The following is a 20,116-nucleotide window of genomic DNA, read 5'->3' as shown; positions in this document are numbered from 1 at the left end:
TGTTCAGTAGTTTAGCTCCGCTATTGAAATACAACTTCTCCAGACACAGCTGTGTTACAAATAAAACCCTTTGTGAAAAAAATGCAGAGTCTCAGGAGGCAGCTGTAAATGTATATCAAAAGGGTTTTTATAATTTTTTGTATTTTTTTTTAATCTGAAGTCCAACCTTCTGTATCTCTTGATAAAAGCATACTTACCTGCTCCCAGAGGCGGACTGGCCATAGACCCTACAGGGAAATTTCCCATTTTGGCCAATGCCCAGAGGGCTGCCCAAACCCTCCTCATGGCTTCTGGCCAGGTATGTATCGATCTGATGCTCTCAGCTTTAATTAATGCTATGGCCATCTAGTACTTTTGCACCTGGCCAGGAGCTGCAGGTGCCCTCCTGATTTCAACTGTATCACTGTCCTCAGTATGGTTATAGAGCAGTATTTTATGCTGCACTTTGGTATTTGGTTTTGCTGGGAAGGTATTTTGTGCTGCAAAACATGGTTGCTGGCCGCATCTACTTTTGTTGTTCCTACCCCTAGTTGTGGATTGTGTTGGCCCTGCCCCACCTTCTGTCAATTTTAACTTGCCTACAACAAGGGCCACTTTAAGTTCCTAGTCTGCCCCTGCCTGCTACCCATCAGCTTCCCTCCACCCAGGGTTCCTGCCATTGTTCTGTTCTCCATCCTGTAAACTTCTGGACAGATGGGGTCATGATTGGCACTTGAGGACATGTCACCCACTAAGCCTACCTACTGCAGTAATGCATGTGACCCCATCTGTTTCGAAATTTACAGGACAGAGATTAGAATAACGCTAGAAACTGGGGGTGTTGGAACAGGTAAGTATGTGTCACGGATGGTGTTGCAGAAAGCTGGAACTTATAAATAAACATCCGACTGGCTTGATCCCAAACTAAGGAGCATATGGGTGAGCCCTATAAAACCCCTAGAGCTCTCCCTGACTGCTATGCCCATGCAAAGATCTTTATGGTAGACGATTGCATGCCCTCGTACCTTATACTATGTGACACCTGAAAACCCTATAATAATGAGGGGACACGACCATCGGCTCCCTGCACTTAATACGGACGGAGTCAGGGTCACCTACAATCAAGCCAGCAAGAAACACAAATAAAGGAAACAGACTTATCTGAGGAATCAGGAGAAGCAGCCTCCAGCAGTGAACACAATCCAGGAAGAAGTATAAACCGCAAAGTGAGGCAGTATGAGAGGGAATATAAAGGGAGACAATCAGTGCAAATAGGTGACAGCTGGGAGAAGAAAAAGAGATGAGAAAGTGAAACCAAAACAAAGAACATCATACAACAGGTAGAGAAGAACGTCTGCCAGATCTTCTCACAGAGCTGGCGGTGACAGTATGGTTTATCAACACAAACAGCTGGCTTAGCTCTAAAAAAGTAGAAGAAGTTGTAAAACCCACTTTACATGTACAGCACTTAAAATGTTGCCTCTGTATTTTTTTTTCGATCTTTGAAAAACAATGCATATTTTCTCTCTCCACGTCTATTGATTAAGTAGACTCTTTAAGGTCTGATGCTAGTCAGTCAATCAGTTGCACACTCCAGCTTCTACATCTCTCTTTTCCCTCCATTACTGTCTGGTAGACACACATAGATAAAGAAAGAGAACCTGCAGCTTCATCCATTTCCTCTCTATCTACTCTGACTTATTGTTTTATAGAAAGCTAACAGTATGGCTGCACAACATTTCACATACAAACAATAGAACTGACAAATGGGGATCATTCTAAATTAAAATGGTATTATGCCTACTATAAATAAAAAAAATAGAAGCTCCTTGTACACATTTTTGATCATACGTTTGTCAGGCCCATCTACCAGGCGTCAAGGTGGCTTCCGCAGATGGGTACCTAACACTAACAGAACTTCCTCTCTTGCACTTACCTAAGCCTACAATATTCAGGGCAGTGTAGAAACCAGCTACATTTATACTATGCTCATAATTTGTCATGAATCAGTTTCCATTGTACGGTCACAACGATGGAGAACAACGATCGTGCTGCCCCCCGTCATTTAACCCCTCAGATGCCACTTTCAATGCTGATTGTGGCATCTGTGACTCACATTCAGCTGCTCAGAGGTTAAAACATTTTTTTACCCATCTCATCCAATTGATCATAGAGAGGTTGCCCACTCCTGTCTTGATTGAATAAAACCCGCCAAAGGACCTGCAGCGAGCGTGATGACGTCACCAAGTGATCACGGGTGCACATGGTGATCTCATCATTGAGGGTTTTCATCAAACAGGATGAGAGCGTACAGCTTCTCTGCAATAAAGTGGATAGGTAGGTATCATTTTTTTTTTTACTTTCAGCCACCATTTTAGGAAATGATCATTTGTTACTAGGAAGCGTGATGAAATTTTGCTTCGTGGCGAATCAAATTTTTCCTGAAATTCAGATGAAAGTCCACTTTGGATACTTTGATTTCATCAAGACTAGCTGTTGATAAATGAAAGAAAAACACAACAATAAGTACAATAGGCAAATAGAACAAGAGAGTGAAAGGTACAGTCCACTGCATGCCTGCAATATTTCCCGCTCCTTATCTGGCACTAGGAGTCTTTGTATTTTTGCATTTTAACCTTTATGAAGACAGATTTTTGCACCAGAAGAACTTTTGTAAGATACCATCTTAGCATACATTGCATTGGCATAACTACATCATTTTGTATAGAGAAAGACAAATAAATAACTATAGCTGGTTCACGGTGTTTAACACCCACAACCAATTTCTGCACTTAATTTATGTTTCCCTCTTGATCTCAGTCCCTTTATATAGCATTTTCTCAGTGCTGATATCCAGTTTGCATAAAGGTGACAGTCTTTCCAGCCACTTTTGGAATCTGCCGTTGGTTTCCATGGAGACAAGGAATCTAAATATGTTCTTTCCAAGCAAACCCCACGGTTTGTCTCCTCTTCTTTAGACTAGTGAGCATGGATGAAAAAATAAGCTGGGCATTTTAATAAAATAAAAATCCTTTGATATGTGTCAAAGTATGTTGCTGTTATCTGCTGGGGCACATGTCATTAATTTTTATAGACATAACTGATGCATATCAGTTTGACGTTTTTTCTAGTATTAAACAAGGATGATATGAATTATTTTACAATATGCAATACCGTTCACATTTAAAAGCACTCTCAGCATTGCGTCATTATACAGAAGACGATGGCATGAGACTGTGGGAAAGTAATACACAGTAGATTTAGATATACTGTATATTATCATAAAGATAAGGCAAAGATCATAGCTCATCCCCTCCTCCCATCCCACACACACTATTTGTCCACGTGAGCTGTAGCATAGCTTTTCAGCTTTGATTTCTCAGGGGAGCAGTTCTACACCTATTAAGACTCTTAGTTATAGAGAGAGCTGGATTCCTCCTAAACAGAATGCAGTACCAGTCTTCATCTCTACATTAAGGGTTCTTGAAGTGCACTTGGCTTCAGGGTATGTTGCAATAACCTAGGTTTATAAATTAAAATAAATAAATAACCTATGGGAAAAAATTGGTTTTCGTTGCATAGCCATTTTCCAACAACCATAACTTTTTTTTATATTTCTGTCCACAGGGCTTTATGAGGGATTGTTTTATGAGGGACAGACTGTAGTTTTTATCTGTACCCCGGGTTTGGGGTTGTCCCAATACACCCCAATGGGAAATAAGTCCAGAGAGTCAGGGTCTGCAATCTCCTCCCTGGCAGAAGAAGGGTTTGATGCTGAGGAATAGTGTTGATCACGAATATTCGAATTTCAAATTTTTATCGCGAATATAGGTAATTTGAAAATTTGCGAATATTTAGAATATAGTGATATATTCGTAATTTCGAATATTCAAGTTTTTTTATTGCAAATTTTCATAATGCGAATTTTCGTAATGTAAATTTTAATCGCAAATTTTTCAGTTGCCGAGTAAAAACATGATTCCTCCCTGCTTCGATGAATCATGACTTTAAATGGGAAAAATTATGAATATTCTAAAAAACTAATATATAGCATTATATTGAATATATTCGTTTTTTCAAATATTCGTAATATTCTAAAACAAGAATATATAGCAATATAGCGAATATTCGAAAAAAAAGAATGTAGAGCAATTTTGCTAATATAGTGCTATAATCTTCTGTCTAATAGTTGTAATTGTTTTCTCATCTGAAGTTCAGATTGGAAAAAAATGCCAACTATTGAAAAAAATATTATAGCACTATATTAGCTAAATTGCTCTATATTCTTTTTTTTTTTTATATTCGCTATATTACTATATATTCTTGTTTTAGAATATTACGAATATTCGAAAAACCGAATATATTAATTTTTTAGAATATTCGGAATATTCTAAAACAAGAATATACACTGCGTGCAGAATTATTAGGCAAATGAGTATTTTGACCACATCATCCTCTTTATGCATGTTGTCTTACTCCAAGCTGTATAGGCTCGAAAGCCTACTACCAATTAAGCATATTAGGTGATGTGCATCTCTGTAATGAGAAGGGGTGTGGTCTAATGACATCAACACCCTATATTAGGTGTGCATAATTATTAGGCAACTTCCTTTCCTTTGGCAAAATGGGTCAAAAGAAGGACTTGACAGGCTCAGAAAAGTCAAAAATAGTGAGATATCTTGCAGAGGGATGCAGCACTCTTAAAATTGCAAAGCTTCTGAAGCGTGATCATCGAACAATCAAGCGTTTCATTCAAAATAGTCAACAGGGTCGCAAGAAGCGTGTGGAAAAACCAAGGCGCAAAATAACTGCCCATGAACTGAGAAAAGTCAAGCGTGCAGCTGCCAAGATGCCACTTGCCACCAGTTTGGCCATATTTCAGAGCTGCAACATCACTGGAGTGCCCAAAAGCACAAGGTGTGCAATACTCAGAGACATGGCCAAGGTAAGAAAGGCTGAAAGACGACCACCACTGAACAAGACACACAAGCTTAAACGTCAAGACTGGGCCAAGAAATATCTCAAGACTGATTTTTCTAAGGTTTTATGGACTGATGAAATGAGAGTGAGTCTTGATGGGCCAGATGGATGGGCCCGTGGCTGGATTGGTAAAGGGCAGAGAGCTCCAGTCCGACTCAGACGCCAGCAAGGTGGAGGTGGAGTACTGGTTTGGGCTGGTATCATCAAAGATGAGCTTGTGGGGCCTTTTCGGGTTGAGGATGGAGTCAAGCTCAACTCTCAGTCCTACTGCCAGTTTCTGGAAGACACCTTCTTCAAGCAGTGGTACAGGAAGAAGTCTGCATCCTTCAAGAAAAACATGATTTTCATGCAGGACAATGCTCCATCACACGCGTCCAAGTACTCCACAGCGTGGCTGGCAAGAAAGGGTATAAAAGAAGAAAATCTAATGACATGGCCTCCTTGTTCACCTGATCTGAACCCCATTGAGAACCTGTGGTCCATCATCAAATGTGAGATTTACAAGGAGGGAAAACAGTACACCTCTCTGAACAGTGTCTGGGAGGCTGTGGTTGCTGCTGCACGCAATGTTGATGGTGAACAGATCAAAACACTGACAGAATCCATGGATGGCAGGCTTTTGAGTGTCCTTGCAAAGAAAGGTGGCTATATTGGTCACTGATTTGTTTTTGTTTTGTTTTTGAATGTCAGAAATGTATATTTGTGAATGTTGAGATGTTATATTGGTTTCACTTGTAAAAATAAATAATTGAAATGGGTATATATTTGTTTTTTGTTAAGTTGCCTAATAATTATGCACAGTAATAGTCACCTGCACACACAGATATCCCCCTAAAATAGCTAAAACTAAAAACAAACTAAAAACTATTTCCAAAAATATTCAGCTTTGATATTAATGAGTTTTTTGGGTTCATTGAGAACATGGTTGTTGTTCAATAATAAAATTAATCCTCAAAAATACAACTTGCCTAATAATTCTGCACTCCCTGTATAGCAATATAGCGAATATTCGAAAAAAAAATTAATATAGAGCAATTTAGCTAATATAGTGCTATAATCTTCTTCGTCTAATAGTTGTAATTTTTTTCTCATCTGAAGTTCAGATTGGAAAAAAATTACAACTATAAAAAAAAGATTATAGTGCTATATTAGCTAATTTGCTCTACATTCGTTTTTTTTCGAATATTGGCTGTATTGCTATATATTCTTGTTTTAGAATATTACGAATATTCGAATAAACAAATATATTAGATATAGTGTTATGACTCATTGGCCCACAAGCAAGAAGCAGGGAGGAATCATGTTTTTGCTCGGCAATTGAAAAATTTGCCATAAAAATTTGCATTACGAAAATTCGCATACTATGCGATCATTACCTTGTCGATTTTTCGAGTAAAAAAAATCGTACAATATAACAAATATTTGAATTTGCAAATATTCGCCGAATATTCTGTAGAATATCACGAATTCGAATATGACTACTGCCGCTCATCACTACTGAGGAAAGGCCTGAGCTAGCTGTCCCTCTATCTCTGAGAAGGCTGGTACCCTGGTCAAAGGCTGGAGGCTCACGGTCTGTAGCTCAGTAGTTCGGGTGGCTCATTGGTCACAGGACTGGTGACCCATACTCTGTGGCTCAGCGTCCCCATCTCAGCGCCTTCTTCCAGTCACTCATGCAGACTGGCAGAGTCTTCCCCTCCAAGCACTAATCCCTAACTTCAGAACACTAGGGGCTCTGACTGCTCTCCTTATGTACAGTTTTATCTAGACTAGAACCTTCTAGTGCAGGGGTGCACAGCATTTTCTGGATGGAGGCCACATTATCAGACTGAACCAATTCCAAGGGCCAAAAAAAAATACTTGAAAGGGTATTAAATAACTGAAATGTTGTATTTATGGCATATTGAACATACAGTATACACTCACCTAAAGAATTATTAGAAACACCTGTTCTATTTCTCATTAATGCAATTATCTAGTCAACCAATCACATGGCAGTTGCTTCAATGCATTTAGGGGGGTGGTCCTGGTCAAGACAATCTCCTGAACTCCAAACTGAATGTCAGAATGGGAAAGAAAGGTGATTTAAGCAATTTTGAGCGTGGCATGGTTGTTGGTGCCAGACGGGCCGGTCTGAGTATTTCACAATCTGCTCAGTTACTGGGATTTTCACGCACAACCATTTCTAGGGTTTTCCAAAGAATGGTGTGAAAAGGGAAAAACATCCAGTATGCGGCAGTCCTGTGGGCAAAAATATCTTGTGGATGCTAGAGGTCAGAGGAGAATTGGCCGACTGATTCAAGCTGATAGAAGAGCAACGTTGACTGAAATAACCACTCGTTACAACCGAGGTATGCAGCAAAGCATTTGTGAAGCCACAACATGCACAACCTTGAGGCGGATGGGCTACAACAGCAGAAGACCCCACCGGGTACCACTCATCTCCACTACAAATAGGAAAAAGAGGCTACAATTTGCACGAGCTCACCAAAATTGGACTGTTGAAGACTGGAAAAATGTTGCCTGGTCTGATGAGTCTCGATTTCTGTTGAGACATTCAAATGGTAGAGTCCGAATTTGGCGTAAACAGAATGAGAACATGTATCCATCCTCTGATAGCTACTTCCAGCAGGATAATGCACCATGTCACAAAGCTCGAATCATTTCAAATTGGTTTCTTGAACTTGACAATGAGTTCACTGTACTAAAAGGGCCCCACAGTCACCAGATCTCAACCCAATAGAGCATCTTTGGGATGTGGTGGAACGGGAGCTTCGTGCCCTGGATGTGCATCCCTCAAATCTCCATCAACTGCAAGATGCTATCCTATCAATATGGGCCAACATTTCTAAAGAATGCTATCAGCACCTTGTTGAATCAATGCCACGTAATATTAAGGCAGTTCTGAAGGCAAAAGGGGGTCCAACACCGTATTAGTATGGTGTTCCTAATAATTCTTTCGGTGAATGTATATCATTAATGTCTAGTTACACTTCCAGGACTCCCATCTGTTAGGAGAATACATGAAAGATACATGTGAGCAGCGACAAGACATAGACATACATGTCTGTTACCAGATGGTTGGGGCCACACAGAATGGTATTGAGGGCCGCATGTGGTCCCCTGGCCACAGGTTGTGCATCCCTGTTCTAGTGGGAGTGTTATGGAGAAACTCAGCACAAACAGATACATTGTTATACTTTCCATCTCTCATAGACTTACATTTAGAGCTTCAATGATACCCAATGTCAATGATATAGCAGTATTTCCAGAAAAAAACAACAAGATTTCAGACATAACAACAGAGCTGTTACATCCTAGCCCTTCATCAAGACAGTCTAGATGAAGGGCTAGGATATAACAGCCCGAAACGCGTCACAACAAAAATGTCTCACCTTTGATGTCGGATTTTATGGAAGTCGAATAAAGCCTTTTTTTACTGTGAAGAGCTGGAATCCTTGTTTTTTTCCATATTTTGCTCCAGACTTAGCCCAGGTCTGATCATCCGTGCTCCACTGGGAGGTGGCAGGTGAGAGCTGCAGTGATTTTTCTTTTACCTAATAACAACAGAGCTAAACCAGACATCCAAAAGATCAATCTGTCTGGTTTTGGTGGTAAACAAGTTGGGCTTTTTCCCTCTAAAACATGCTCTTCTTTAAACCCTATTATAGCTGTGGAAAATTACCAGCTTCTCATTCAGATCATCTCAGTATTTATTAACCCTTTCCACAGAGCCTCACAAATATAGTGCTAATGAACAGGATTCAATTTTTATTGTTTATATATTTATTTTCATATGTAAAATTGGGAAAGAGGGGTGATTTAATGTTTTCATATTTTCATGTTGTTGTATTTTTTTAACAATAACTTTTACCCCTCTTTGGGATCTAGAAGCTGGGATCTCTTGTCCCATTCACCCTAATAAGATCTACAGTATTAGGTTGAATAGCATTCTGACACACTCCCTGCTGAACTGTGCCTTCTGAATAGCTTAGCAGGAAGCTTACCTTAACAGGCCTGGGAAGCTTTAGCAGCACCCAGGCTCTAATAGTAACTGGTCAGAGTCTCACAAGTGCTCTGATCGGAAGGCAGAGGAAGCCACATCCCTCTGCATAACCTCACAGATTCTGTGAAAGCTGTTGAATGCATCATCTGAGGGGTTAAATAACTGGTTTGGGTGTCATCATCGAGCCTGCTATACAGCACCTGCCACGTATGTAGCAGGCTCACCACAACAGCCCGGTCCATGTAAGACCTCAGCAACTGTGACCTATGGGTACTTCACAGTGTCTGAAAGGGTTAAGGAGATTTTCCAAGTCATGTAAAGTCCGATATAGTGATATCACCCATGTATACATATATGGCAGGTTATCCTGAAAAAGTTAGCTGACAGGCACACTTAAAGTCCATGTTTGTTTAAGTGATTTGGTCTCATTGTCAGAAAAAAAAAAAGAATCCCTAACCAGATATAGTAATGAATTATCATTATTAAAGCGTCATTCATTCCATGGCGCTTTACATATGAAAAGGGGTGCACATACATAATATAAAACAAGTCAAAAATTCATGAACAAGGAGAGAGGGCTTACAATCTACAAGGGATGGGGGAAGGACACAGTATGGGAGGGTAGAAGCTGGTCATACAGTGGTATAGTGGAAGCAGGGCTACTGTAGGTTGAAGACTTGTCTGAAGAGGTGGGTTTTCAGGTTTCTTTTGAAGGTTTTCACTGGAGATGAGCTAATTACTTTGTCAAGAACCACACTCCATTGCCTATAAAAGGTGCAATGCCAATGACGAGGAATGGCAATTGCTCTGCCCCCATCATTGAACTTCTCAGATACTGCGTTCAACAATGATCGCGGCATCTGATAGCCACATTAAGGCCTTTCAGGGGTTAATCAGGAGTTTAAAAAAAATATAGAAATACTCACCTCATCCACTTGCTCGTGGCAGCCTCTCCACAAGTAAATAAATCAGGTGAGTATGTATTCTTTTTAGTTTTTTACCAACATTTTAGGGAAAATGGAAGCTCAAGAAAATTCGGCTTCGTGATGAGTCAAATTTTCTCCTAAATTCGGATAAAAGTAAATTTATTTTACTTCTATTCATTCAACACTAGTTTTCACTCTAGGTAAGAGACTGATATGTTGGGGTAGAGAGTTCCAGAGTATAAGGGATGCATAGGAGAAGTCTTGGAGGTAATTGTGGGAAGACATAATAAGAGGAGAGTAGAGAAGGTCTTGTGATGAAGGGAGATTGCTTCTGGAAAGGTACCAGGAGATCAGATGAATGAGGGGATATGTTGTGGATGGCCTTGTATGATGTCATCATGATTAGTGCTTTGTACTGAATACTCAGGGCAATAGGGAGCCAGTGAAGGGATTGACAGAGAGAAGAGACAAAGAGGAGTAACAGGGCAGAGGTGGAATAGTCGGACAGCAGAGTTGAGGATAGATTGAAGGGGTGGAAGATTGCTAGATGGGAGGCCACAGAGGAAGATGTTACAGTAGGAGTGAGAGGATGAGGGCATGTGCAAGCATTTTTGCAGACTCTTAGTTGAGGAATGTGCGGATAAATCAACCCAAAATTTTGCACCTTGAAACAACGTAACAACAGCTTCACTTTATGCCCAGAAGAAAAAATCAAAATCTATGAAAATGTGAACCTTGTAAAGCTCTTTAAAATCCACAGCAAGTGAACAAAAGTGGTGTCCCTCCAATTACAAATCTTTAAGAACTGACAAAATTACAGAAGATGTGTGCACAGGTAGTTGCCTTCCCCATCAATAAAGTGATACAAAGATGGGAATATTGGATTCATTACTTTTTAGTTGTGTAGCCTTTTCCTCAAAGGTCCAAGAAAAAAATATTTGATAGTTTGTAACAATTATGTAGTTGTTCTGGTCTATCTTAGTTGACCTAGTCTTCGTTATCTATCCATAGATACCGCTATCTGTCCCCCATCACTGTATTTTCCTTATCACTAGATTATTTTCTGCCATGGTGTGTGCAGTTCACCCCACCACACTCATACATTCATTTGCTCACTTCTTTTAAAAGAACTATGTACGCAGCTCCCACAACATGTTTCACCGCTCAAAGTGGCGTCCTCAGGGGAAATGGAGCTACAGCTAACAAGAGCACTATAGTCAAGTGTAATTTAAATCTAAAAGGTGAGTATTATACTTATCCCTATCCTATGTGCAAGCGCTCCTGTTAGAGTTACATGGGATTTGGCCAATAGAGGTTCACTTATCACCGCTTGCACCTCCAATAGGTGCTTTTTACTAAAGTGTATTAAGTGCGCATGATTTCGGTCTTAGACTTATTTGTCCCTTATCTTCTATTTGCGCATACTCCAATACTTACCGTATATGTACATTGCCTATATTCCCTTTCTGCGCATGGTCTCGTACTTAGGTTAATTCCGCCCTCTGTGTCTACAGTGTGCGTGTGTAACAACTTCCACGATCCACATCACCGATCCTTAAATGCGCATGACTTGGAACTTAGTTTATATTTGCTTATTCAGTATTAGATGTTATTCCTGCAATAATTTCATACTTATAATCCAATTAGAGTATTATGAGCACTATATTAGAGAAAAGTGCACAATAATAAGATACCTATAGTTTCTGGTAATGACAGTGTGACACAGGGGATTAGCAAGTATGTGGATCAGATTCTGAGGCCCTTTGTAACATCGTTACCCTCATATATCAAAGATACCAAGGACCTTCTCCCTAAGATTAATTACATAACAGTGATGTCAGACATTTTACTGGCAAGCCTGGATGTCGAATCATTATACACAAATATTCAACACCACCTTGGGTTACAGGCAGTCCAATTATTTTTTAGCACAAAGAGCAATCATTTTCAATGCCACAATGAGTTAGTACTATCTATGTTACAGTTCATTTTGGAGCACAATTATTTTAAGTTTCAGGAAGACTATTATAAATAAATCAAAGGGACAGCGATGGGGACGTTATGTGCCCCATCTTACACAAATATTTTTTTGGGGTGGTGGGAGGATCACTTGGTGTTCATGGAGGGGATGTTGTCTTGTACCTGCCACATCATTTTGGGCAGGTATATAGACGACATCCTCATCCTATGGTATGGAGGATATTTTTACCTAATTCACCCAGGCATTGAACAATAATGAAATAGGTATGAAGTATGCTTATGAGATTCAGGAGAAAGAGATCTTCTTGGACCTAAAAATAATGAAAACAAAAGATGGTAACCTTGAAACAGAAATTTACAGAAAACCTACATCCACAAACGGTTGGACCAGCTGACATCCTCTTCCTTTAAAAAGTGGAATTCCGGTTGGCCACTATCTAAGGGCCCGGAGAAACTGTACAAGTGAAGTGTCGTTTATGAAGGAAAATAATTATCTCCTTCAGAGATTTCAAAATAGGGGATATCCAATTTGCCCTGTCAGGAAAGTCTTTAATAGGGCAAAGAATACTACGAGTGAAGAACTGCTAAAGACCCCAATAAAAAAAGATAATGACATAATCAGATGTATTAGCACCTTCGATGGGTACAACAGAGAAATATACCGGATTCTGAAGAAACACTGGCATATTATAAGATCAGACAGAGAACTGGAACCAGTCCTTACTCACAATCCAAGTATTACTTACCGAAGAGGTCTGAATTTGAAGGACCAATTTGTACATAGTTTCCTTCAAGATGTGGGAACTAGAGGAATAAACAGCAGAGACAAATATCGGGGATCAGCACCCTGTGGAGAATTCTCTTTCTGTAGATACATTTCACGTATTAAAAAATTCACAAATCCAAATGACCAAAAGGAGTATGAGATCAGACAATTCATAAACTGTAAAACTCAGGGGGTGGTATATGTAGCTTCATGCTCATGCCCTAAACTATATGTCGGAAAAACGACACAAGAATTAAAGCAATGGATTTCAGGCCATCTGAGCACAACACAGACAGAGAAGGACACGCCCACTTCAAGACATATAAGATATGTCCAAGGTAAAAATACAAATGCATTACGCTTCTGGGGAATAGAAAAGATGAAATTGGGACCTAGAGGTAACAATTTGGACAGGAAATTATTGTAATGTGAGGCTCACTGGATTTATAGGTTGAATATAATGAGTCCAGCAGGTCTAAATGAGGGTTTTTAATTTACAGCATTTATTATAAGAAGAGGGGACAGGGGATGGACAACAACCATCCCTGTGATGATATCTCTATATAGTACACTAATCATAATAAGATGTTAAGCCCGATAATAGGGGATAATAGGCCATAGTTAATCTGATAGGTGCCATGTAAGCATATAGTGACATGTAATACAAATGTTTTAGTGTACTTCCATTATAAACTTAAACATGATAATATGATGTAAACAAGGCAACAGCATAATTGGGATGATTCTCAAATTAATAAAGTTAAATAAGGTGGCTCTATAGTAATAGAAAGGAAAAGGAATGTAGTAGTAATTATAAAAAGAAATATATATAAAAAATGTATAACTCAATTTATGATTGGAGAGTAATCAAAGTGTACATGATTGATTATTGTCATGATTTTAATAAATATAGATAGGGTAAACACTGATAACAGTAGTGCACTAATGGTAGGGAGATTATAGTTAATAATTGATATAAGTATTTAATAGTCATTATTTAGTGGGTTAACCTTATTTTTGTTATGATTCTTTTATATCACTAACTATGAGATATTAAAAATGTAATAAATCATGGATAACACTAATTATAATTGATAGAATGAAATACCACTAACTATGAAATTGTACAAAAAAGTATAATCATGATTATTAAGTGATGTATTTATTGATAAAATTACTATTACATTAATTCTGATAAAAGTCTGATAGAATAATTATTAGACACCTCTTTCTCTAATATTGTGCTCATAATACTCTAATAGGATTATAAGTATGAAATTATTGCAGGAATAACATCTAATACTGAATAAGCAAATATAAACTAAGTCCCAAGTCATGCGCATTTAAGGATCGGTGATGTGGATCGTGGAAGTTGTTACACACGCGCACTGTAGACACAGAGGGCGGAATTAACCTAAGTACGAGACCATGCGCAGAAAGGGAATATAGGCAATGTACGTATACGGTAAGTATTGGAGTATGCGCAAATAGAAGATAAGGGACAAATAAGTCTAAGACCGAAATCATGCGCACTTAATACACTTTAGTAAAGAGCACCTATCGGAGGTGCAAGCAGTGATAAGCGAACTTCTATTGGCCAAATCCCATTTAACTCTAACGGGAGCACTTGCACATAGGATAGGGATAAATATAATACTCACCTTTTAGATTTAAAATACACTTGACTATAGCGCTCTTTTTAGCTGTAGTTCCATTTCCCCTGAGGACGCCACTTTGAGCGGTGAAACATGTTGTGGGAGCTGCGTACATAGTTCTTTTAAAAGAAGTGAACAAATGAATGTATGAGTGTGGTGGGGTGAACTGCAGACACCATGGCAGAAAATAATCTAGTGATAAGGAAAATACAGTGATGGGGGACAGATAGTGGTATCTATGGAGAGATAGCAAATTTATAAAGACTAGGTCAACTAAGATAGACCAGAACAACCACATAATTGTTACAAACTATCAAAATGCTGGTGGCAACAATGTGATCAGGGCTGGATACTCAGTTGCAATGTAAAATAAGCTTCAGCAGTTAAACTATTACATAGCTATCTGTGCCACAGTACACTGTTTAAAGGGGATATGAAGCTAATATCCCTGCTGATCTCCCATAGCAGTTAGACAAAATCTTTAAAAAACAAACAAAAAAAAAACAGATTCATATGGTCACTTCATGTTATAATTTAGTTAGTTTTGGGTAATATACTTTCTTTGTTTTTAATAAAGACACATTAAATGTTATATTTTAACAAAATAGAAAAATGACCTGAAACAGGAACAAGATAGTCTTTGGCGATTAGATTTGAATATATCCTGAATTACAGGAAATGTGTCACAAAAAATGTATCGGCGACTTAAAACCAGATGGCGACACATATCCTTTTTATCGAATGTTTTTAATTTTCTGATTGCAAATATTTTTATTCTATTTGCTGAACATGATTATGGAGACCGCCATCTTGCCTGAGTTGTTTTTAACAGCATTTACACAGCATTAAAAAAATTGCTTTACGGCAGACCCATGGACACCAAGGTCAAAAGGGGACCTCATTGACTTCTATGAGAGAGTCTTCTAGGAATGTTCTATGCCCTGTGCAGAGGTCATTGTACAAAGAATGAATAGATAAGCTTTGACAATCACCTATTGTGAATGGTGGATCCTGCCTTATCTATGCACAGAGGTCATATAATTGAGTGTTGAATGAATCAAAGTCCACAAAGTGGACTTCGATTCGAATTTCAGGGAAAATTCCCTCACTATCAGGGGATCCAAATTTCAGGGAAAATTCCATTCGCTGTGAAGCCAAATTTCTTCATGCTTCGTGGTAACGAATCGATTTTCCCTGAATGGCAGTAAAAATAAAAAAAATTATAATAATGCTAATCTCATCCATTTGAGTGCAAAGAGCCAGCTGCCATCTTGATTGAAAATCCTGGGCGAAATCCGGTGCGCGGTGACGTATGACGTCAACACAGGCTGTGCAAGATTTCACGCTGGATCTTCAATCAAGATGGCGGCAGCTGGCTCTTTCCGATCAAATGTAGGTATGATTTTATTTTTTTTATTTTTTTTACACTGTAATATTAATATCAAATGCCATGATCAGCTATGAAAGCGGCATTTGAGGGATACAATGACAGGGAGCAGCGCAATCCCCGCCAATTATTAAGCTTAGTGGTCAGTGTGAAAACTGCAGGATTTTATGGCTTTTGTTTAAATATAGACGTTGACATGGAAAATTATAGATAACATCATCAACAATTCTTAAAAAATATGTTAAACATAAAAATGAGATTTACACAATGTGTCATTTTCTGATGATACATTCCCTTTAAGAGTAAAGAAAGGTCTTTTTTGAACCTGTATTTTTAAATGCAAAAAACACAGTAGGCAGAGTAAATTGTCAATAGCAGTGAGTGTGCTTGTAGAAGAGGAAGAACATATATTTATCCCTCTCTCTTTAAATTACAGAATATGTGTGATTGTGTACCAAACCTGTGACATTTCATTAGGAAAATTGTGAGTTTTCATTAGGCCTCATATTAAAATGTCTGGAATATGAAAGAGTTCAAAATAAAAGATTCACCCCCATAGAGCATTAATGTGGGTAGTGGCAGCAGCAACCATCCAGGCGGTAGTAGTAGTGGAAGGCCACAGTTATCCCTGGCTTCCGAATGGTGTAACATTTTTATTCAGGACAAAGAGGAGGAGATTGTGGGCTGGATGGCTCACTCTTCCTCACAGCGGGATTAAGTGGAGGTCGCCTCTGAGTCTTACACTTTGCCTTGGAGACAGGGGTCACAAAACCACACCCATCACTATGGCAGATAGTTCAAAGAGTGTACCTGTTGATGACTTGTGTGAAAGCAGTCAGCGTTTGGACTACCAGGAGGGAGGTACAGGGAATAGTAGTGGACCCCATGCATAGCTCTATTGGTGGGAACGGTGATGGCACTTGTAGCCATGATGGTGGCAGTGGTAGTTACTAGAAATGAGCGAATCTAAGCTGACAAAGTGGAATGCGTTACGAATTTCAGGAAAAATTCGATTTGCACCGAATGCGAATTTCCTTGTGCTTCGTAGTAACAAATCACATTTTTCCTAAAATGGCTGCTACACATGTCAGGACATGGAGAAAGGAAGTCTGGGAAGGTGGGATCAACCATACTCCATCAGCAGCCAGCCAGCACTGTGATTTCACAGCCGTATAAATACGGCAGCCATCTTAGATTCTGCCATTCACCAGCGTACTTAATGCAGGGAGAGATGAGTCTGCAGGCGCTAGGGACAGTGCTAGAAAAATCATCATTGTACTAAAAAAAAAATATTTACAAGTGCAGGGAAAGATTATTCAAGGTGTAGGGAACTGATAGGGAGGAATCATTTCACAGTATTGAAGCAGAATAGGGTTCAATAGGGGAGGTTACAGCCTGGGTAATAGGAACATTCCTATTACACCTTGCTGCACTGACTGGAGATCCAAATTGTCATTATACAGCTCTGTCATTCCATCAAACTGTACTTATTAGGGTGCAAGTGCTGTTTGATATAGGCATTAACAGGGTTCATTACAAGGAAATATTTCTACTATTTATTTACCCTTGTGCGGTACAATTATATGTTCTAAAGCATTTTTTGGCTTGTATTAGTGGCAAAAGTAAAATATATTTGCTGCTCAGAGGCGCATTTATCATTTAGTTTTTTTTAAGTGTTACATTCAAGTTTAATATATACAACTTTCATATTCTGTTACCAAACATTTATCGGTTTTAAAGCCCTTTTTTGCGTGTATTAGTGGAAAAACAAATATATTCGCCGCTCATAGTTGTACTTATCTGTTGAAAAGCCTTTTGTGTAAAAATAGAAAAATATTAGGGCCTAATTGCCTGCTCAGCAGTGCAGTGAGATGGATATTATACAGCCCAGTTTGCCGTGTATTACTAGCGAAATACAAATATATTTGCCATTTACATTTACATATATTATAATATATTATACATTCTAAATATATAATAATATATGTAAATATATTATGGCTAAAAACTTATATATATATATATATATATATATATATATATATATATATATATGTTTCTGAAGGGATTCTAACTCCCTACCTTGTACATTAGAGGCAAGGATGTTAACCACTACACTATACAAATATAAAATATGTCTTCTGCTGAATAGGAATGTTCACTACATCAGAAACTACTATGAGGTTTTTCTGACACAGTTTAGCATTCAGCTTTATAGCAGAGTGGATAAGGTCCTTGCCTCTAATGTACAAAGGGTTGTGAGTTCAAATTCCAGCAGAAACTTTACTATGCTAAATTGCATTTAAATACACTGGCTCGAGCACACGTGGTGTTCGGCTGAACTCCGCGATGTGCTGAGAATAGCAATGCTCGAACCGAACCGGTGTTCGGCCAAGCATGCTCGATCAACACTAATTCCATAGCTTACTATAAAAAGTACAACTCCATAGAGAACCTGACAATGCAAGTATCCCTACTTACTACTTCTAGCCAACTCACCTTACACAAACAGGAATCAAGGGAGCTGAAAATTTGTATGGGAGTTTCTTTGTTAAGATTCTCTCCCCTTCAACACTGACAGGCCCCTTTACCTGGCTATAGCTACCATACCACAGATCTCAGCATTTTTTTCCTAGAACCACTCTCCACCCTATTCAAAAGTCAATCGGTGCCAGTAATTTCTGCTTGCAAAATGTCATTGTCAAGGGGCAATCCATGAGAGCGCTGTAACACTGTCCATGCTGACAGCCATTTTAAATATCTGTTCTTTATAAATCCATATTATGGTTCTTATAGACTGCTATGGCCCCCATACTGTTGTCTTTTATTGTATTTTAGATGCCGGTCTTAATAACCCCTTGCTCTGGTGGTGGATCTGCCGAAGTTATGTAGAGGCGCCGACATCTACATAACTTCGGCTAAATGTCAGCCAGTTTCCTTGCTGGCTTAAATTTAGACCATTTTCTATGCCTAAAACAGGTGAAGGAAATGATAAATGAGACCCCCCGCCAGCCCGTCCCCTTCCCCGCTCATGACACTCCCCCTGACAAGAGCGAAGAAAAGTCACAGATTGCAGCGCAAATAACCTTTGCGCCACAATCTGTGACAGAGCTACTCCAGAAAACTGGCATATATCTGATAGTAAATGACCCCCTGAGTTATTTTCCTCTTGGTTCTAAATCTTAGAGTATGAAAAAAATTGTAGCCTGTTCCAACGGATGACTTCAAACAGAGATATTTTTCCTCTCAAAGCAATATGACTAGGAAAGAATACAGCATCAAATGGATTGTTTATGGCTAGGTGATATAGACTAGGTGTACAGGGCCCCTGAATGTAGCTTTAGCATGAACCCTAAGGAGTCCGTTTTATTTTTTCACTCCTTTTTTTTTTAATTAAATATTTATTTATTTATTTTAATTTGGCTACAAATACTTGAATAGTTACGGAATAGAATATGAGTCGTACAGGTTACCAAATACTGAATTATGCATAAAAATGACAGTACAAGATAGCAGTAGCCGCCAGATTACCGAGATGTGTGAAACTTTGAATTTCATTAGAAAGTAATTTAAGGGGACACTTGCAGATTCTGTACCAGAAATCACAGCATTGGATCTGTAACACTTTCTGAAATCGATGTCTGTGAACACAAGTTAACATGCAAACCATAAATGCACATTAAAGCTGCATCATGCAAGAAGAAGCCTTATGTCAGCACAATCCAGAGCGGCTGCTATCTTCTCAGGGCTAAAACCCATTTAAAATAGACTGAGGAAAATGAAAAGCTGTTTTGTGGTCAGATGAATGAAAATTTTAAATTCTTTCATTCTGTTATAAAAAATAAAAAAAGGGGGGGATTCTATGCAATGGTAGACATGGCCCTGTCCAAACATTTTGAGATGCATTGCTGCCATCTTAGTCCTTAGAAAACTATTTTTTTTATATAGAACTTTGGATCCTCATAAATGATATAATGACTTTTTATATTCTATTTGCCTTGTACTTTTGAAAAATTTATTAGATTTTTTCTTTTTCAGTTTGCAGCTTTGTAGTACACAAACGATGTCATGAGTTTGTCACCTTTGAATGTCCTGGTGCTGGGAAAGGACCACAAGCAGATGTAAGTACAATGTGAATAGTCCGATATTGTTTTCCTTGCTGTAAATGCCTGCCTACACAATCTGAATATCTTATAATTTGCTTTAAAAATTACGGATATCAGCAATCATATGGTATTAACAAGCCACTGACATGTAAATCCAGGTTTATTTTTGGATTTTAAAATTTTCTTTAATAGTTGATATGCCAAACAGGTCAGAATGGCACTGAAACTCATCTGCTGTTTGAAAATGAATTATCAAAAGAGGGGACAATTAAAATTAGCTCATTAACCTATGTCCTCCCTGTGAACATATACAATGAGATGAATAAGTGAG

The 20,116-nt window shown here is 38.6% G+C and overlaps 1 protein-coding gene across 1 annotated transcript in view; it reads left to right on the top strand.

Moving 5' to 3' along the window:
• Window positions 1–20,116, top strand: part of PRKCG (protein kinase C gamma) — a 634,337-nt gene that overhangs the window by 229,704 nt on the left and 384,517 nt on the right. Inside the window, 1 exon segment of the mRNA XM_040434717.1 lies at window positions 19,718–19,800. Within this exon segment, the coding sequence (XP_040290651.1) occupies window positions 19,718–19,800 (83 nt within the window).

This window comes from Bufo bufo, chromosome 1 (genome assembly GCF_905171765.1).
Source record: "Bufo bufo chromosome 1, aBufBuf1.1, whole genome shotgun sequence".
Taxonomy (NCBI): domain Eukaryota; kingdom Metazoa; phylum Chordata; class Amphibia; order Anura; family Bufonidae; genus Bufo; species Bufo bufo.
This window is presented reverse-complemented; position numbering and strand designations above follow the sequence as displayed.